General features: G+C 45.8%; 1 protein-coding gene across 1 annotated transcript in view; it reads left to right on the plus strand.

Moving 5' to 3' along the window:
• Positions 1 to 9,072: 9,072 nt before the first annotated feature.
• The window catches only part of LOC310776309 (NLR family CARD domain-containing protein 3-like), a gene marked incomplete at both ends in the record, with an annotated part of 30,122 nt that continues 17,335 nt past the window's right edge, over positions 9,073 to 21,859 (plus strand). The window contains one exon of the mRNA XM_083636512.1: positions 9,073 to 9,185. Within this exon, the coding sequence (XP_083492638.1) occupies positions 9,073 to 9,185 (113 nt within the window). The remainder of the gene's footprint in view (positions 9,186 to 21,859) is intronic.

The following is a 21,859-nucleotide window of genomic DNA, read 5'->3' on the forward strand; positions in this document are numbered from 1 at the left end:
CTGCCTTATCATTTGCGCCAATGGTTCAAGATAAATCGCAAAAAGCATGGGAGAAAGTGGGCACCCCTGCCGAGAACCCCTTCCAATCGAAAAGGGTTTTGAGTGCAGTCCGTTTGTTGAGACCATGGCGGTGGAATTTGCATATAACACGCGAACCATCTCAATAAACTTAGCCCCGAGGCCAAGCGTTTCCATAACTTGCCAAAGGTAGTTCCACTCTAGCCGATCGAAGGCTTTTTCAGCGTCAACTGATAGAATTGCAGTAGGTACTTGGAATGTGCTAGCCTCATGAATCACATGTAATAGCCTGCGTATGTTGTCCACGCCCAGGCGCTGAGGTATGAAACCCGACTGATCAGGGTGAACCAGTTTACGGATAAAACGTTCCAGTCGGAGTGCCAGCACCTTGGCATACAGCTTAAGGTCAGCCCCCAGGAGGCTGATCGGCCTGAAGTTAGCACAGTCCAAGTGATCTTTACCTTTTTTGGGTATTAAAGAAATTAAAGCAGTGTTCGTCTGTTGAAGAAAAGTGCCTCTCTCTACAGCTGAGTTTATGGCTTGAAGAAGGGTTGGCCCTAATATATCAAAGTACTGTACTAGCAGCTCAGACGGGATTCCATCTAGCCCTGGTGTTTTGCCTTTGTTAACCCCTTGCAAAGCTGATTGAAGTTCCTGTAGTTGAATTGGTTGGCCGATTTCTTCTGCCTCCTCGGGGTCAACACTGGGTAGATTCAAGTTTTCTATAAATTTTTTGTATTGGGTCATGTCTAAATTGGAGTCGGATGTGTACAATTTTGAATAAAAAGATTGAAAGGTCGCATTAATATCTTTTGGATTGGCTGAAACACCACTGGGTGTACGAATGCTGTTAATTGCAGCTCGGGATTTACAACACATACTTTTAAAGGTGTATTCCACTAAAACACTACTACTGCTGCTGCTTTAAAGGGGGACTTACCCCCCAGATATGTATCAGAACAGTGATTTGAAAAAACCTATGGAAAAAACCAAGAAATGACATATACTCTTGTCTATACTATACTCTTTGACTGTGATCAGCTCAGGAATTTTCTCCGGAAATCGACGCCATGACAGTTTGCCCACCGCCTCGAAAATATCTTTATATTATAGCTGCAATATCTTTATAAATATCAACAACTAGCCAACGCTGGTGGCCTGTATGGAAACAGCGTTGCTCAAAATGGTTGAAAGTTATATCAATTTGGTAATTCAGTGGCGAACTAGAAATTTAATTATTTTTCTGCATGTATGTGTATGTAGCGTGTATCTATCGCTAAAAGAGCATAGTGACGCGAGGCTCGTTACCGCAGCACACCGCACAATAGGACAAACCCCCCGCTCTGGGGTAACACAATGCGAGATTTCTCCACGTCATTCCCTCGTCCAACTTGCAATATACCGTGCCATGAAATCCGTTTTAAATTTTCGTTTATGGGCTTTTCGTGATTCTTGTTAAAAGTTTTCCTCAGCGCAGAGCTGCAGGCTGCGTTCTCCCCCTCCCTCCTCCCAGACCTGGCGAAACAGCAGAGCTCTCCTCGGCCCATTCAGTCTGTCCAAACTGAAACTCAATACCGATCTCATCTCAGTATGAGATGCAGGGAAATATATTATATATATAGTATTGTAGCGTTCCTGGTATTGAAGAGGCAGAGGCTTCTTGCGGGTACAGGGTTCTTTATTTATAGTTAGTCATATTACAACTCTAGGCGGTTGCTACGCCATAGTTAGCTAGCTGCTTCCCTCTAGGTGGTAACCGGAGACTGCCACCGCATGCTCTCTCACCGGAAGCGTTCCCCCAAACCTAGTGTTCCCCCTCGGTAACACTCCCACACATCAGTTCCTAGCTAATAATCTAGACACTTCTATTGCACATCACATTACAGGTAATACCTGGATTACCTGAACCGCTACATTCTCCCCGCCCAACTTTAATGTCGCTCCCACGCGACATGCACAACCCACACACATATCCCCCTGTACCAAAACACACCCAACACAACATTTTTCCCATCACCACATCAAATTCTAATTCACCAACAAACAGTCTTTTCTTTTCAGCACCCACCATAATGTCTAGTTTTGCATTAGGTACTCCGTAATGTCTAGTTTTCCATTAGGTACCCCCATAATGTCTAGTTTCCCATTAGGCACTCCGTAATGTCTAGTTTTCATTATTTCCTTCTTTTTTCACACATTCATTTCAATTCAACACAATAGCCCATTCAACAATAACCCCCACATCTCAATTAAACACAAGCCCCCACATTTTCCTTAACTTTTCTTTTCCCAGCAACTTCTTAATTTTTCATTTAAACCCCATTTCCATCCCCCCTCTGTGCCCCACAGTCCTCACACGCATCGCAGTATCTTCGCACATCCTCCTTTTGTTTGCCCCAGTAGAAATGTCCACGGATGCGGGTGAGTGTCTCTTCGGGCCCAAAATGACTGGAACCAGGGCCCTTGTGTGCCCCCTTAAGCGCCAACTCTCGCAGGTAACCGGGTACAACCGCCTGCCTCCCTTTTACCCCGTGCTCTGTTCTCTCCAACAGCCCGTCTTCATCTAGCCGCAGGTCGGAAAACATGTTCCACAGTCCTTTCGTGGCACCGGAAAACATGTGAGTCTCCTTCACAGGGGGCCGGCGTCCGGCCGCCACCCACGCAAGCACCGGACCGATCTCCGCGTCCTCCGCCTGCCTGCGTTTCCACTCACTCACGTCGACATCCTTGATGGTCGCTCTGTCGTCCTCCAGATCCACATCTGGACAGTCCTCCTCGTCTTCCTCCACCTCCTGCACTCGGTCGTCCTCCCGCCCCCCTTCCCCAGGGGACGGCGTGTTCAGGACAGCAGGGGGAACACAACCGGCCTCGCTCTCCACCTTGGCTTTCCGCACAGCAACCGTGGGGGGCGCAGTGCAGTTTCTGGCTAAGTGCCCAGGCGAACGGCAAGTCCAGCAGAGTCTCACCTGTCCGCCGCCTGCACGTCTCTCTTCTCCCGCTGCCCTCCGGTCCCCGACAGCCTTTTGACACTCTCTAGCCAGGTGTCCAATCTCGCCGCATGCCCAGCAGGCTCCCTGCTGACCATGTCGTTGTCCCGCATACCCGGTCCGTCTCCCGGGACCGCTTCTGCACCACCTCGCCACGTGGCCCGGCTCTCCACATGTCCAACACAGTCTCTTTTGCGGCTCCGCGTGGGGCCCGTGCTCAACTGTGACGCGGTATACAGTGATGTTATTGACGTTTGGTTGCTCCCCTGGAGCGGTGGGAGGGTGACCCATCTGGACTACCGGCCCCCCTGCAAACGTCAGTGTGCTCTTCCCTAGGTCTACTGTGCATTGGTTTAGCGTCAAGTAGTCCTCCCCCAAGATACAGGGCCCCGCCATCTCTACTACCCATACCGGAAAGTTCACTGTCTGTCCCCCCACAGTTATCATCACGGACCCCCTTCCCCTCATCGGCATCAACTCACCGGATACTGTCCTCAGCAGCTGGTCCGCTGGCTGCTCCAGAAGCGCTCCCTCTGGCATCATGTTGTAGTTCACCAGCGTTGCCGTACACCCCGTGTCCACCAGGGCGACACAGGGCTTCCCTTGCAGGCGGACCTGAACATGGCAGCCGTTCATCGTGTGCGGCCCGTTCTGCATGTTGACAGCGCCGGCGATGTCGTCTGCTTCGGGGGAAGGCGACGCCCCACCTCCCCGTCTGTACCGCTGGGCCCCCTCCAACGGTGACGTGGCCATAGGGAATATGACGTAGGGGGCCCGTCTCGCCCCTCTTAGACGGGCCCCGCGCCGTTTCCCTGGTTCCACGCTCCTCCGCGGCACTCTCTGGCCCGATGTCCGGGGCGTCCACAGGTCCAGCAGCGCATGGCCCCGGGCCCCCTGGGCCAGGTATTGTCTCGTAGGGTGGGCTGCAGGGTCGCGCTTCGGAGCAGCTGTTCTTTTAACTGGCGCACCGACTCAGATAGCTCCCGCACCATGCTGCTTTGCTCCACCAACGCACTCTTCCACGCTGGCTCCTCCCGTGCCTCCCCTGCCATTCTCGCCACGGGGGCGGCCTCCATCGTGCCGTCCTCCGTGGCCACCGCCCCCACGATCTCTCTCTCTGATGCCAGCTCCAGCGCCTCCTGCAGCGTCCTTGGGCGTGCCAGCTGGGTCTGCCTGCGCAGCCAACACGGGGTCAAAGCTCGAACAAACTGATCCCTGGCAAGTTCACTCTGCGTCTCTGGCAACATGTCCGTATATGCCCTCCTTGATAGAGTCTCAATGTCATTAGCCAAAACACGCAGTGACTCACCAGGCTGCCGGTGCCTGTTACACAGTTCGGCGCGTTGTATACTCGGCAGCTCACACTGGCCGAATCTCCTCTGTAGGGCCCCCACCAGTGCTCCATAGTCACCTCTTTCCCCTGGGCTTAGCAGTAGCAAGCATGCCCGCGCGTCATCCACCAGGCACGTAGCTAGCTTTGTTCCTTTCTCTTGCTTTGTCCAGCCCTCACTCTCCGCTATCAGTTCGAATTGGGCCTGAAACGCCTCCCAACTCTGTTTACCGTCGTACTTCTGCGTCTTGATAGGGCCCCGCCCGCCGCTCCTCACTGGCGCCAGCTGCACAGGATCTTCCCCGGCTCTCGCTGCTCCGCTCACGGGTCCCTGTCCGTTAGCGGGGCCCGGTTCGGCTGCCGCTGCTCCGCGCCCGGGTCCCTGTCTGTTAGAGGGGTCCTGTTCGGCGTCGTTCTCCTCCCGCCCGAGGCTCTTCCTCATCTGTCTGTATTCCTCTCTCATCCGTCTGTATATCCCCCTTACGCCCTCCACCGTATTCCTCATCTCGGCGCACACCGCGGCTTCAGCCTCTCCTATCTCCCTCTTCATCTTCGGCGGCTCCGTTCCGCACTTTTCTTCAGGAACTTGTTCACCACCTCGCCGATTCTGGAGGCAATATTCACCGTTTTAACTTCTGACACCAATTGTAGCGTTCCTGGTATTGAAGAGGCAGAGGCTTCTTGCGGGTACAGGGTTCTTTATTTATAGTTAGTCATATTACAACTCTAGGCGGTTGCTACGCCATAGTTAGCTAGCTGCTTCCCTCTAGGTGGTAACCGGAGACTGCCACCGCATGCTCTCTCACCGGAAGCGTTCCCCCAAACCTAGTGTTCCCCCTCGGTAACACTCCCACACATCAGTTCCTAGCTAATAATCTAGACACTTCTATTGCACATCACATTACAGGTAATACCTGGATTACCTGAACCGCTACAGTATATATATATATAGTATATAGTAGCCGATGTGTTTAGAGCAGCTTTGTCACGTTGTCACGTCGTAGTATAGCGTTATATTTTACATGTGCGCTAAACTGCGATGAGATTTGTTTGCGGAAATGTCAGACTGTTCTCATCCCATCCCGCCTCGGCCATGAGAGGCGGGGGCTTAGAGCACGGCTGCGTGCTGCTGCTGCTGCGCGCGCCCCCGCGGCACGGAGCTTGGGGCTCGTGCATGTGCATGAGAGCAGACTCTCTCCCGCTTGACTGGCCGGGAGAAAGTGCTTCCAAGTCGGACTGATAATATAAACAACATCATTTGAGCTTATCCAGGTAAGATATTAATAAAGTAATGACACATTCAGCGGGAAACTAACTATAATTAAGACATGTGCCAACATCAAAAGTTTGCACCTCTCCTATGTGCAGAGCTTCACCGGGCTACTGGAACATTCTCCCCCCTCCCTCCTCCCTCCTCCAGGCTGGCGGTGCTCACAGGCGAAACAGCCTCCTCCCGTTGTAACCCTCTGATGGAGCAACAACAAACAAACACAGACAGAAATAGCTCGTGTGTGATTTTTCTGCACAATCACTGTCTGAGATTGGGTACAGGATTGCGGGCAGGGGCGGACTGGGATCATAATTCAGGCCGGGCATTAGATACCAAGCAGGCCAGGCTGATACGGGCCGACGCGCGTGCCGGTGTCCGAAGGGCGGCGGCGAAAAATTTGGGGCGTTTGAAGCTCAATTTGGGCCGTTTGAAGCCCAATTTGGGCCGTTTGAAGCCAGATTTGGGTCGTTTAAAGCCAGATTTGGGCTGTTTGAAGCCCAATTTGGGCCGTTTGAAGCCCAATTTGGGCCAAGTGCAATTTTACAATGAGATGCACCCACTTTAAACCTGAATAAACTAATAAAACCACTAGTAAACCAGTAGGCGGCGCCTGGCCTGCTGTTCAGTGAGTGGCCTGGCCTGGCCTGCAAAAAAAAAAAAAAAAAAAAAAATAATTTTTTTTTTTTGGCAGGCCAGGCCAGGCCAGGCCACCGGGCATTTGCCCGACGTGCCCGATTATGCAGTCCGCCACTGATTGCGGGAATCCCACATCTGGACTCACAGGTTACGACTGGGCAAGCCGCTGGTCACAGACAGGTGGGCAGAGCAGCAGCAGCTCCGTGTCCCCAGCGAAAAGGGGCACACAAGACCACCAGTCGTCCTTGAGAGGATTCCAGCATTATATGTTGTTTCTCAACCTAATATATATGGAATTCTGGACAAAATCATATTGTAACGTTCTGCATATTCGTCCAAGGAACTGGAGACTTGAAGTTGGTACAGGCTTTTATTCTTGGCTTCACAACAGATCCTAGCCGCTAGCTTCGCTGCTAGCTCTTCATGCAACCACCTGGTCAGCTCCCTCACATAGCCTGACTGGCCTCCGCCCCGGCCGCTGGTCACATATATCCCCTTCCCCCTAGGAACACACCCACCCATATCAGTTCCTAGCCAAGCACGGAAACACCCCAATACACGTAATTACCCGATACGCTACATTATCTAGGCTACATTAAAAAAAAAAAAAAAAAATCAGATTTGCAACTGAGAGACCAAATCTCATCATAGGGCTCCTTAGTATGAAAAAGGTTGGGAAAGATTTACAGCAACACAATGCCATGTCCTTCCTTTTATGATTATAGTGGCGTTTATTGACAGTATTGTGTTACATAGTAGTTGGTAGGAAAATAACAGGCGATTGTAATCAATTAACAGGTGATTAACAGGTCAAGTGACATCATGGGAATAGGCTTGGAGTTGTGAAGAGCCGAAAGGGTACAGGGGGGGTAGGGGAGTAACTAGCTTGAAACCCCATAGTCTTTGGGGACAACGTGACGTCAGGTTGTACCAAATCTCCCATTCATTTGAGGGCAAAAAAAAAGCAGTGTTCCACCCATAGAGGGCGCTTATGCCAGTTATGCTGCTGAAAAATGATACAAATGGCAGAATGGCAACAGTTTGGTCTCAAATGAAAAAAAGTGTTTTGGGGGTAAGTTCTTTAAAGGCACATTTCACTTAAATAAACCTTTTTCTCACAGATAGCCAAACATCAGTCTGAGGAGAGGATATGTTGGGGCCTTGAGAATTGTGTGCAGTTCCTTTATGACAACTTGCTCATAGATGGACTGAATAGACTTCTGTCATATAGAGCAGAGCAGGAATCAGTCTGGATTCCAGAAGTAGCATGTTGGAGCTTACAGGGGAAAGTGAATGGGCTTTTAGAATGGGGATTTCACTTACATGTGTAAAATAAGGTCTGTGTTTAACAAAAGTTTATGGGAGTGGTCATTTGTGTTCAGCAGGATAATCTTCACAAACCTGAATCACTTTTATGACTTTTGAAACATAAATGCGTAAAAAGAAAAGATTTTTAGGAAATGCTTCAAAAGGCATTAGTGTGTTTTTGTTTTGTTTGTGTGTGTGTGTGTGTGTGTGTGTGTGTGTGTTTGTGTGTGTGTGTGTTTTCTGCCTTGGGGGGTTGATTGTACTAGTATGTCTAATCTGCCTTGCGGGGTTTATTGCACTAGTATGTCTAATCTGCCTTGGGGGGTTTATTGTACTAGTATGTCTAATCTGCCTTGGGGGGTTTATTGCACTAGTATGTCTAATCTGCCTTGGGGGGTTTATTGCACTAGTATGTCTAATCTGCCTTGGGGGGTTTATTGTACTAGTATGTCTAATCTGCCTTGGGGGGTTTATTGCACTAGTATGTCTAATCTGCCTTGGGGGGTTTATTGCACTAGTATGTCTAATCTGCCTTGGGGGGTTTATTGCAGTATGTCTAATCTGCCTTGGGGGGTTTATTGTACTAGTATGTCTAATCTGCCTTGGGGGGTTTATTGTACTAGTATGTCTAATCTGCCTTGGGGAGTTTATTGTACTAGTATGTCTAATCTGCCTTGGGGGGTTTATTGCAGTATGTCTAATCTGCCTTGGGGGGTTTATTGCACTAGTATGTCTAATCTACCTTGGGGGGTTTATTGCACTAGTATGTCTAATCTGCCTTGGGGGTTTATTGTACTAGTATGTCTAATCTGCCTTGGGGGGTTTATTGTACTAGTATGTCTAATCTGCTTTGGGGGGTTTATTGTACTAGTATGTCTAATCTGCCTTGGGGGGTTTATTGCAGTATGTCTAATCTGCCTTGGGGGGTTTATTGCACTAGTATGTCTAATCTGCCTTGGGGGGTTTATTGCACTAGTATGTCTAATCTGCCTTGGGGGGTTTATTGTACTAGTATGTCTAATCTGCCTTGGGGGGTTTATTGTACTAGTATGTCTAATCTGCTTTGGGGGGTTTATTGCACTAGTATGTCTAATCTGCCTTGGGGGGTTTATTGTACTCGTATGTCTAATCTGCCTTGGGGGGTTTATTGTACTCGTATGTCTAATCTGCATTGGGGGGTTTATTATACTAGTATGTCTAAACTGCTTTGGGGGGTTTATTGTACTAGTATGTCTAATCTGCTTTGGGGTGTTTATTGCACTAGTATGTCTAATCTGCATTAGGGGGTTTATTGTACTAGTATGTCTAATCTGCATTGGGGGGTTTATTGTACTCGTATGTCTAATCTGCCTTGGGGGGTTTATTGCACTAGTACAGTATGTCTAATCTGCCTGGGGGGGTTTATTGCACTAGTATGTCTAATCTGCCTTGGGGGGTTTATTGTACTCGTATGTCTAATCTGCATTGGGGGGTTTATTGCACTAGTATGTCTAATCTGCCTTGGGGGGTTTATTGCACTCAGGATGCAGCAGGAGAGACCCAACTCTCCCCAACCGAGCTGTGTGTCTCTGAAGAGCGACCAATCAAAGGATGGATGGATGACTTTTGAAGATGGACACCATTCTTCTGAAGAGAAGTAAGTTGTTCCAGCGTTACAATGTTACTGTCTCATGTTTTAACTATAGGCTCTTTCACAAACAGATCGTGCAAAATTGCAGTTCGGAAAGCCTGCAAAGCCTGGCAGCCTTGCCACAGAAATTGCTTTCACACACAGGCCAGCAGGACCGCCACATTCCCGTCCCGCGGTGTCCTTTCAGGCGACAGCCACTGCTCCCGGATTGAAAGGCGAGCCGCTGGAGGCATTTCCATTCAGCTCCTCGCTCAAATTAATATTTTCATAGGTTAGTGTAGCCTAGCCTACTGTATGATGAACAAATTAATTCAACAACCATCCTTATGTTAAGGAAGCTGATAAAGCTGCGCTCGTTAAGGATCAGATAAAACACGAAAGTGTTGTCCACATGCATGGGCTTTCAATATTCATCCGATCGACTTTATGCATCACAGACACACCATCATGTAGCCTATTAGGTAGGCTACAAGGCTAATTCTTTTCTTTTGGTTCCAGTTTTTTGTAAAGCAAATTATTCCCATCAAGTAGCCTAATTAGGGGCCGTTCTGAAAGATGACACCCGCATATCAAACAGCTGCAGTCTACATAACGTTCGTCGGGGGAATAGTAGCCTATAGACTACTATAACGTTACTAGTTTTTGTAAGGGAATGCACAGAGCTGATTTCGAGAGGGAATATCCTCAGACCAACTCGCCACAGACAGCTATAGCCCTCTGAAGCTTATTATTATATCCATTAATTTTACCTACTAATGTCAACATCGTTTGAGCATAAAGCCTAACCGCAGGGAGCATTCCTCCTGGCGTCCCTGCAGTCATGATTGTATAGGCTACTTTTTTTACTTTCACTCGTGCACTTTCTTGCTACATGAGGTGATTTCCCCTCTAATTTTTTTATGAATGAGCTGACCATTCGCACCTTTTCCGGCTCGCTGCGACGACGCTTTCAAGTGGAGGTGGGTTGCCAGGTAACCCGGCGCTGTGACTACCTACCATGGCGGGACAAAAGGCGTAAAACAATTATCCACCAACGCGCGTTCACGACTTTCACATCGGAGGCGCGAATCCTATTTTCCATGCATTTTTCGGCTTTCAAGGCCGGTGTGAAAGAGCCTTATGACTCATGTAGAGAAGGTCTGCTGAGCATGCATGCTCTTTTTCAGCATGGCTCTTCTTCACATACTGAGAGCTGTCCAGTATAACCAGTCTGTTACTGTGACACACTGAGAGCTGTCCAGTATAACCAGTCTGTTACTGTGACACACTGAGAGCTGTCCAGTATAACCAGTCTGTTACTGTGACACACTGAGAGCTGTCCAGTTCAGTATAACCAGTCTGTTACTGTGTCACACTGAGAGCTGTCCAGTATAACCAGTCTGTTATTGTGTCACACTGAGAGCTGTCCAGTATAACCAGTCTGTTACTGTGACACACTGAGAGCTGTCCAGTATAACCAGTCTGTTACTGTGACACACTGAGAGCTGTCCAGTATAACCAGTCTGTTACTATGTCACACTGAGAGCTGTCCAGTATAACCAGTCTGTTACTGTGACACACTGAGAGATGTCCAGTATAACCAGTCTGTTACTGTGACACACTGAGAGATGTCCAATATAACCAGTCTGTTACTGTGACACACTGAGAGATGTCCAATATAACCAGTCTGTTACTGTGACACACTGAGAGATGTCCAGTATAACCAGTCTGTTACTGTGACACACTGAGAGATGTCCAATATAACCAGTCTGTTACTGTGACACACTGAGAGATGTCCAATATAACCAGTCTGTTACTGTGACACACTGAGAGATGTCCAATATAACCAGTATGTTACTGTGACACACTGAGAGATGTCCAGTATAACCAGTCTGTTACTGTGACACACTGAGAGCTGTCCAATATAACCAGTCTGTTACTGTGACACACTGAGAGCTGTCCAGTATAACCAGTCTGTTACTGTGACACACTGAGAGATGTCCAGTATAACTAGTCTGTTACTGTGTCACACTGAGAGATGTCCAGTATAACCAGTCTGTTACTGTGTCACACTGAGAGATGTCCAGTATAACCAGTCTGTTACTGTGTCACACTGAGAGATGTCCAGTATAACCAGTCTGTTACTGTGTCACACTGAGAGATGTCCAGTATAACCAGTCTGTTACTGTGACACACTGAGAGATGTCCAGTATAACCAGTATGTTACTGTGACACACTGAGAGATGTCCAGTATAACCAGTATGTTACTGTGACACACTGAGATATGTCCAGTATAACCAGTCTGTTACTGTGACACACTGAGAGATGTCCAGTATAACCAGTCTGTTACTGTGACACACTGAGAGCTGTCCAGTATAACCAGTCTGTTACTGAAACTCCCTTTTGTTGCATGTGTGTGTGTGTGTGTGTGTGTGTGTGTGTGTGTGTGTGTGCGTGCGTGCGTGTGTGTGTGCGCATGTGTGTGTGTGTGTGTGTGTGCGTGCTTGCTCGCTCACCATCTGATCCACATCAGAACATTCTACACTTTAGACTTTGATCCTTATGTCATGTTATATGGCTGTTTGTTCATCTTTCTTCAGGCAAGGCAGCACAGCTTTATAGCACAGTCATACACTGGGACAAGTCAAAGTGCTTTGAATAGTCATAAAAATACAGGTGAAATATTAACAGACGAGATATAATACTTCAAAAGGCAGGTCACATGATCTTTCCATCAACTTACTACACATTTCAATAGAAGCAGTGATGAAATCCATGTTCCTTATTATTATGCACTTCACTGTTTTCTACTACAACACATACTTTTAAAGGTGTATTCCACTAAAACACTACTACTGCTGCTGCTTTAAAGGGGGACTTACCCCCCAGATATGTATCAGAACAGTGATTTGAAAAAACCTATGGAAAAAACCAAGAAATGACATATACTCTTGTCTATACTATACTCTTTGACTGTGATCAGCTCAGGAATTTTCTCCGGAAATCGACGCCATGACAGTTTGCCCACCGCCTCGAAAATATCTTTATGTTATAGCTGCAATATCTTTATAAATATTAACAACTAGCCAACGCTGGTGGCCTGTATGGGAACAGCGTTGCTCAAAATGGTTGAAAGTTATATCAATTTGGTAATTCAGTGGCGAACTAGAAATTTAATTATTTTTCTGCATGTATGTGTATGTAGCGTGTATCTATCGCTAAAAGAGCATAGTGACGCGAGGCTCGTTACCGCAGCACACCGCACAATAGGACAAACCCCCCGCTCTGGGGTAACATAATGCGAGATTTCTCCACGTCATTCCCTCGTCCAACTTGCGATATACCGTGCCATGAAATCCGTTTTAAATTTTCGTTTATGGGCTTTTCGTGATTCTTGTTAAAAGTTGTGCAAAAGTTTTCCTCAGCGCAGAGCTGCAGGCTGCGTTCTCCCCCTCCCTCCTCCCAGACCTGGCGAAACAGCAGAGCTCTCCTCGGCCCATTCAGTCTGTCCAAATTGAAACTCAATACCGATCTCATCTCAGTATGAGATGCAGGGAAATATATTATAGTAGCCGATGTGTTTAGAGCAGCTTTGTCACATTGTCACGTCGTAGTATAGCGTTATATTTTACATGTGCGCTAAACTGCGATGAGATTTGTTTGCGGAATTGTCAGACTGTTCTCATCCCATCCCGCCTCGGCCATGAGAGGCGGGGGCTTAGAGCACGGCTGCGTGCTGCTGCTGCTGCGCGCGCCCCCCCGGCACGGAGCTTGGGGCTCGTGCATGTGCATGAGAGCAGACTCTCTCCCGCTTGACTGGCCGGGAGAAAGTGCTTCCAAGTCGGACTGATAATATAAACAACATAATTTGAGCTTATCCAGGTAAGATATTAATAAAGTAATGACACATTCAGCGGGAAACTAACTATAATTAAGACATGTGCCAAAATCAAAAGTTTGCACCTCTCCTATTCCTCTCCAGCGCAGAGTGCAGAGCTTCACCGGGCTACTGAAACATTCTCCCCCCTCCCTCCTCCCTCCTCCAGGCTGGCGGTGCTCACAGGCGAAACAGCCTCCTCCCGTTGTAACCCTCACACGGAGCAACAACAAACAAACACAGACAGAAATAGCTCGTGTGTGATTTTTCTGCACAATAACTGTCTGAGATTGGGTACAGGATTGCGGGAATCCCGCATCTGGACTCACAGGTTACACAGGTTACGACTGGACAAGCCGCTGGTCACAGACAGGCGGGCAGAGCAGCAGCAGCTCCGTGTCCCCAGCGAAAAGGGGCACAGAAGACCACCAGTCGTCCTTGAGAGGATTCCAGCATTCTATGTTGTTTCTCTACCTAATATATATGGAATTCTGGACAAAATCATATCTAGGCTACATAAAAAAAAAAAAAAAAAAAATCAGATTTGCAACTGAGAGACCAAATCTCATCATAGGGCTCCTTAGTATGAAAAAGGTTGGGAATGATTTACAGCAGCACAATGCCATGTCCTTCCTTTTATGATTATAGTGGCGTTTATTGATAGTATTGTGTTACATAGGAGTTGGTAGGAAAATAACAGGCGATTGTAATCAATTAACAGGTGATTAACAGGTCAAGTGACATCATGGGAATAGGCTTGGAGTTGTGAAGAGCCGAAAGGGTACAGGGGGAGTAGGGGAGTAACTATCTTGAAATTAGGGATGGGCATCGAATTTCGAATTTTCGAATAATCGTTGTTATTATCAAGGTCGACTTTTATTATTGAAATTCGAAAAAAAAAAAAAAAATTTTTTTTTTAGTGAAATGTTGCATTGTCTCCCCTGATTCTAAGTACCGGTATAGTCAAATCGCTTGGTTTGAGCAAGTAAAACAATTTTTATAAGCATTTTAAGCAAGCTTTATGGAAAAATGAATGGCGGATGAAATCCCATGAAGAGGGAGAGGGGGTGACTTTGGCACCCCTTTGGCACTCAGACCTGAGCCTACTCAATATTTAATGAACCGCTCATGATTGTCAAAACTGTTTTTTATTTTCGAAAATGTCAATGTCATGTAACATGTTCTTTACTTCAGTGGTGCAATGCTTGTTTGAGCTAAAAATCCACAGCAGAAGCTTTTTATATTAATTAATAAAGCCGTAGACTTAGAATCAGGGGAGACAATGCAACATTTCACTCACAAAAAAAAAAGAAAAAAAAATAAAATATATACCGTAAATTCCGGACTATAAGACGCACCGGTCTATAAGCCGCACCTTCAAAGGTGACTATTTTTTTCTTCTATAAGCCGCACCGGTCTATAAGCCGCGGGTGTTTTGATGTTTAATTACCATATGAAAGGGTTCGTGCACAGAGAGGAATGTCGGGAAAGAGATCGCTGTTTGGGGAAGCTCCCATTTATTAACATTTCAACAAAACAAAAGTCAGGTCACTAATCCCCAGACAAAATCACACATTGTGGTATTTTTTGTTTTTTTTACAGTGCACACAGTGTCCGCGGTGTGGTGAAAAGAGGGCAAGAGAGGAAATTAAAACAGAAGTGGATTTATAGTTAGAAAGAGTGCTAAAGAAGAGAGAATTCCGTTTTTTATTTTTTTATTTTAGTTACTCACAGTACTATTGACCAGTCCAACTCAAAAGATATTCGGCAGTTTCACTTTGAGCTCTTGTTCCGCCGCTGGGCACACAGTGTCCGCGGTGTGGTGAAAAGAGGGCAAGAGAGGAAATTAAAACAGAAGTGGATTTATAGTTAGAAAGAGTGCTAAAGATAGTCCGGTCTGGTTATGACGAGTCTCGCTGGGTACAGTACGCCAAAGCGATATCCATTGACTCGATGATGCTGTTGTATGTTGCGCGTTTCTGTTGCACCAACGCGGAGAGGTCCTGCCCGGACGAAAAAGCGCGTACCCTCCCAGGTGAGGGGCTTCTTCCCCGCAGCCTGGAGGATGAGTTGACGGTCGGGCCAGCGGAGTAGGCAGATGAAGATGGCCCTCGGTGGCAGGCCGGGGTCTGGACGTGGCCGAGGCGCCCGGTGTGCCCTGTCCACCTCTGGTGGTTTCTCGCCTTCCTTCAGGTCCAGGATGTAACACAGGATTTTGCCACGAAAGCGTCCATGTCACCGATCTCAGCTCCTCTTTTACATTGATCAGGCGAATGTTATTTCTTTTACTATTATAAACTCTGTTCACGGTTGCCTTAGTTTCTTTAGTGAGTGAGTGGATGGACTTCTGCACGTTTTCAAACTTGTTTTCAAGCTGCTCAAAACCTCTGAGCGATGTCGGACTTAATCGATAGTGTTTCACGGAGTAAAAGTTTAGCCCAAGCGTGTATCTCCAGCCTCCAGCAGGTGAGTCATTTCCTCATTCATGGCGTGATTGCTTCGTCTTTTTCTTTCTGCTTACCTGTGTTGTGTTATGTTATGTTATGTTATGTTGTTAAAAGAGGGCAAGAGAGGAAATTAAAACAGAAGTGGATTTATAGTTAGAAAGAGTGCTAAAAAAAGAGAGATTTTTTTTTTTTTTTTTGGAAAAAATCCATAGATAAGACGCACCGTTATATAAGCCGCAGGGGGCAAAAAAGGCCAAAAAACGGGGAAAAAGCCGCGGCTTATAGTCCGGAATTTACGGTATATATATATTTTTTTTACATTTTTTTTTTCTTTTCGAATTTCGAATTAAATTCGAATTTGGCCAGCGAATTTCGAATAGTGTTTTTGCTAGAAATGCCCATCCCTACTTGAAATCCCATAGTCTTTGGGGACAACGTGACGTCAGGTTGTACCAAATCTCCCATTCATTTGAGGGCAAAAAAAAAAGCAGTGTTCCACCCATAGAGGGCGCTTATGCCAGTTATGCTGCTGAAAAATGATACAAATGGCAGAATGGCAACAGTTTGGTCTCAAATGAAAAAAAGTGTTTTGGGGGTAAGTTCTCCTTTAAAGTCACATTTCACTTAACCCTTGTGTCCTATTAGTCCATCTGATGGATATTTCCTACAGTCGCGTATGGGCCGTTTCGACATTTTTTGATTAAATGGTCTGAAATTAAGGCTAGGTATTTTTTGGGGGGTATTTGACAAAAATCAATCATATCTATCATCTTTCTACCATCCTAAGACCTTGTTTCAAAAGTACAACTCAATTTACTGTTAGTCCATCTGATGGACCCATTGACTTCCATTGAAAACACTCTATTGGTACTCCCAGCAAACTTTTACAAAATTAATTTATTTCATTTGTTTCAGCGGGCATCCTGGACCAAATACCTTGAAATTTGACCTTAACACATTCACTGCCAACAGTTTTTTTTTACTGTAGGTAGCTTCTGCCAAGGTTTTTTTTGAGGATTCGGGCTCATCTTTCAAGAGCCGAGGATTATTTTCTGCTAGGACTTTGTGAACACAAAATATCTCAAAATAACTAATAGAATGTGTGCTTTCTCTGTCTAAAAGAGTTAGTTTGTAGAGTTAGTAGTTATGTAGGCATTAGCAGTTGAATACAGCATGGTTTCAGCGTCTGAGAATGGAAGCTGAGATAATTGCCTTTTTGTGAAATTCGATAGAGCAGTCACTTTAACTCATTGTCTGCCAGGGTCATTTCGGTCTGTGTGCTCCCAGTGCCAGGATTTTGAGCATATTTCCTGATCTTCCAGGACCCACAGAATATTCTGTGCTAGGAATAAAATTACACAACATATCTCACAATAAAGCAGAGACTCTCTTCTTACCCCTTGTAAAAAACTGAAACTCTCCCATGTTTCCTTGTTTAGTTACAAGCAGTGGAAGTTAGCTTGTTTTCACTAAAAATGCCCTCCTTTGGACAGAAATATGAGAAAAAGAGGTTTTTAGTGAAGGACACCGTTTCAAGCAGAACTCTCTTTTGAGCCTTTTATTTTTTGCCTCAGTGACACATCAGACATATACAGTATTTGTTTTCCCAAATAAATAAATAAATAAATAAAAAATAAGAGAATGTATTTTACAGTTGCCATGTGGATTTTTAGCTTAGCTTGATAAAAGCATAAACAAATGGAACGAACCCTTATGTGGTCACACTCACACACTCTCTCTCTCTCTCACACACACACACACACACACGCACACGCACACACACACACACACACAGGAATAACGAGTGCTGTAACGTTACCTGCTGTCACGTTACCTCTCATAACTAACGTTAGCACAGAAGATCACACAATAGCTACGTTAGTGCTGTAAACTTTGAAATGTTTATGTGACACATGTTTCGCCTTGGTTGCTGGGGACGGGTGTGTGACGCGGTTTGACGCGTTTGACGTATCCATGTGATTCCCACTCCCTTGAGTGTGACAGAGCTCTCCCTTGAGAGGGAGAGCTGGCAAGAGGAAACGTGAAGCGAGTCATGCCGGCGGCATAAGTTATAAACAATGCGTGACAATTATACTCGAATGTTGTGTGTGTGATCATTTCATCTCAAACGCGATACAAAAAATAGGCTACTTTTTACCATCGTCATCGCTCTCTCCAAGTGGCACCCATTTCTCCTCCTCCGATTCATCTGTCAGAACGCTGTGAAGGGGAGCCTTCGTCGCCATGGCGCTCCGTCGTGGAGCAATAACAAAAACGCTGGCGTCTTCCTCGCCATCGTCGCCAGCCGAGAACTCTGGATCAGACTCTGTTTCGACCACAGGCTCCACCCATAAATACTAAACTAGCGGGTTCCTTTTATCAGTTTGACTTGAAACAATGTCACAGGCTGGGAAAGTGTCTGATGTAATGTAAACAGCCAAAACATGAAAGTACGTCCGAGTACGTCTTTGGCACAGAACGCCATTGTTAAAAGTACGTCCGGGTACGTCTTTGGCAGAGAATGAGTTAACCATTTATTTTTGGCATCAGTAAGACATTAGACATCTAAACAATAGTTCTGAACAGTAATTTCCTCCAATATAACAGCACCCCCACCCCCCTCTCCTTCAAACTCCTCCCTCCGTGTGTGTTCTTCTCCTCCCTCCGTTGCTCTGCAGCGGGTGTGTCACAAGCGAGTTTCTGCTGCCTGTCTGCTGCCTGGCGGCCCCTCGTCGGGCGAGCCTGGATGGGGCTCGTTCGTTTCTTGGGGTTTCGGTTGAGAGCTGGGATGAAGCTTTGTGCGATTCGCTTTATGAGGCGTGTTTCAAAGTGTGTTGCACCCAGTCTATTTTTGGAACCCCCCACCGTTGTGCGCCACCGTTGTGCGCCAGCGCGAAAGCGTTTTCGCCAAACCATTCTACAGTATGAGAATGGTTTCCTCACGCTTTTCCCTGCAGTTTTGGCTCGGCTTCCTCTAGTCTGGAGAGCACTGTCGCCACTTAGTGGGTCGGTGGAATGGGTTGTACACGTTCGGTGGCTCCCATATTTTTATAGATGTAAAAGGGTTTGATCCACGTCCCACCGTCGACGAGATAACTCGTCGATGGCAGTCAACCGTTGGATTTTTTTTGACGAGATATCTCGTCGACGGCAGTGAATATCCAACCTTGGAGTTGGTAGAAAATTTGGGGGAGTTACATGGTCTCAAAGTCCATTGCATAGTTGTCCCATTGGTTTCAATGTTAATTTTGCACAAAAACAACATTTTTTTTTTGACTCCCAGCAAATTTTTCAAAAAATCATTATTTCCTTGATGTTACACATCTCACGTTGACTCAAGCGGTTAAAATTGTAGTTTCTACTGTGTTTGGCTATTTCCCCATATTCCCCCAGTTTTGGCATAGCAATCAATTCCATACAGTTTACATGAAATGTAAAAAAAACTGATTCCTATGCCAAAGATGGGAAAATATTAGAAAACTGAATTTGACAGTCCACACTACTGATTTGAAGCCTTTAGACCAGGATGGATGCTGGACTAAAGCTTGTTTGTGTGTTTTGGGGAAAATGGCTGGTAGTCCAAAACATGCGCTTTTTGGATTTTTGGCTCAAAATATGAAAAAATATTATTTTTACAAAAAATCACAAAAAATACAAAAACCCACTGATGATGTCACAATGTCTGTGAAATCATCAGTAATGTCATCAGTGACATATTATTGACCAAAAATCATCTCATGACATCACTGATGATGTCATAGGCTAGTGATGTCATAGGTATTGTGACATCATTCCTGCCAATCTTTGACACTAGGCATCTTGCAGTGGTGACTTTTGTAAAACACCCCAACCTGCCCATAATATCAGACCCAAATCCAGTTTGTCTTTATGGAAAGGGGAAAAAAAAATCACTTTTTTTTTACTGTACTTACTGTACACTGGCATTTGAGGGGTTAAAATTCGAATAAGTATGAAATGTTGGTATGAGGTATTAGGGAAGAAGTTACCAATGAATTATAAACAGTCAAAACATTTAAAATTTAAATTAATATTTATAAATTAGTACAGTATTTCCCTTAAAGTGTAACTAACCCCCAAAACACTTTTTTTCAGCTTTTAACCAATATATATGATTTTGGGGGTGATGTGTGAAGAATTCTGGTCAGAATTTCCACATTTGACACCAAACTGTTGCCATTTTACCATTTGTATCATTTTTCAGCAGCATATCTGGCATAAGCGCCCTCTAAGGGTCGAACACTGCTTTTTTTTCTTTTCTCAAATGAATGGGATATTTGGTACAACCTGACGTCAGGTTGTCCCCAAAGACTATGGGATTTCAAGATAGTTACTCCACTACTCCCCCTGTACCCTTTCGGCTCCTCACAACTCAGTGCACTTAGCAGCAGCATCATATCTCTCTCCCACTTTCCCCATGCAGATCCCCCCCTCTCTCTCTCTCACTCACTCACTCTGCTGCTTGTAGGGAGCCGATCTCTCTCTCTCTCTCTCTCCCCCTCTGCCTGTCAGCAGAGCGACTAGCGACTGGGGACTGGGGTGGGGGGGGGGGGGTGAGCAGCACAGCACACTCTCTCTCGCCCAGCATCAAAGTGAGAGCCTCACTTTCATCCTTCCGCAAACAAATCTTATCGCAGTATAGCGCACATGTAAAATATAACGCTATACTACGACGTGACAACGTGACAAAGCTGGTCTAAACACATCGGCTACTGTAATATCGTCACTGTGTACAAGCAACGGGGGGGGGGGGGGGGGGGGTTGACTCGCTGTGTGTGTGTTTTGCTGTCTGGAGCACTTTCTCCAGTGCTCTCTGTGCACAGTCTGACATTTCCGCGGCTATCAGTCCGACTTGGAAGCACTTTCTCTCGGCCAGTCAAACGGGAGAGTCTGCTCGCTCATGCACCCGCAGCAGCACACAGCAGCAGTGAGAGGCGGGGGCTTTCAACAGTCTGACATTTCAGCAAACAAATCTCGTCGCAGTTTAGCGGGAATGTAAGGTATAACGCTATACTACGACGTGACAACGTGACAAAGCTTCTCTAAACATATCGGCTAATATAATATCATCACTGTGTACAAGCAACGCCAACTTCTCAGGAAATGAAAGTCAGCAGAGCAGAGCAACTGGCTCTGTCTGTGTGTGTGTGCTCCGAGGAGGAGAAGAGCTCTGTCCTGCTCTGCGCCCTGAGAGGAAAAATCATAGGTGCTGTAACTTTCAACAAGAATCACGAAAAGCCCCAAAACGCAAATTAAAAACGGATTTCATTGCGCGGTTTATCGCTAGTTGTACGAGGGAATGACGTGGAGAAATCTCGCATTGTGTTACCCCAGAGCGGGGGGTTTCTCCTATTGTGCGGTGTGCTGCTGACGAGCCCATGTCACTTTGCTCTCGTAACGTAATTTGACACCCTGCCATAGAGATACATGCAGAAAAATAATTAAATTTCTAGTTCGCCACTGAATTACCAAATTGATATAACTTTCAACCATTTTCAGATTTTCTGTTTCCATACAGACCAACAGCGTTGGCTAGTTGTTGATATTTATAAAGATATTGCCCCTCTCAAATAAATTATTTTTGAGGCAGTAGGCAAACTGTAATGGCGTCGATTTCCGAAAAAGAATCTTGACTTGAACACAGCCAAAGAGTCTAGTATAGACAAGAGCATATGTCATTTCTTGGTTTTTTCCATAGGTATTTTCAAATCACTGTTCTGATACATATCTAGGGGGTTAGTCCCCCTTTAAGGTCCATCAGATGGACTAACAGTAAGTTGAGGATTATTCGTAATTGGGGTACAAGGTTAAATAAACCTTTTTCTCACAGATAGCCAAACATCAGTCTGAGGAGAGGATATGTTGTGGCCTTGAGAATTGTGTGCAGTTCCTTTATGACAACTTGCTCATAGATGGACTGAATAGACTTCTGTCATATAGAGCAGAGCAGGAATCAGTCTGGATTCCAGAAGTCGCATGTTGGAGCTTACAGAGGAAAGTGAATGGGCTTTTAGAATGGGGATTTCACTTACATGTGTAAAATAAGGTCTGTGGTTAACAAAAGTTTATGGGAGTGGTCATTTGTGTTCAGCAGGATAATCTTCACAAACCTGAATCACTTTTATGACTTTTGAAACATAAATGCGTAAAAAGAAAAGATTTTTAGGAAACGCTTCAAAAGGCATTAGTGTGTTTTTGTTTTGTTTGTTTGTGTGTGTGTGTGTGTGTGTGTGTGTGTGTGTGTGTGTGTGTGTGGGTGTGTGTGTGTGTGTGTTGTTGTTGGTGCGGTTGTGTTTTCTGCCTTGGGGGGTTTATTGTACTAGTATGTCTAATCTGCCTTGGGGGGTTTATTGCACTAG

Source organism: Poromitra crassiceps, assembly GCF_964638095.1.
Source record: "Poromitra crassiceps genome assembly, chromosome: 5".
NCBI classification, from domain to species: Eukaryota; Metazoa; Chordata; class Actinopteri; order Beryciformes; family Melamphaidae; genus Poromitra; species Poromitra crassiceps.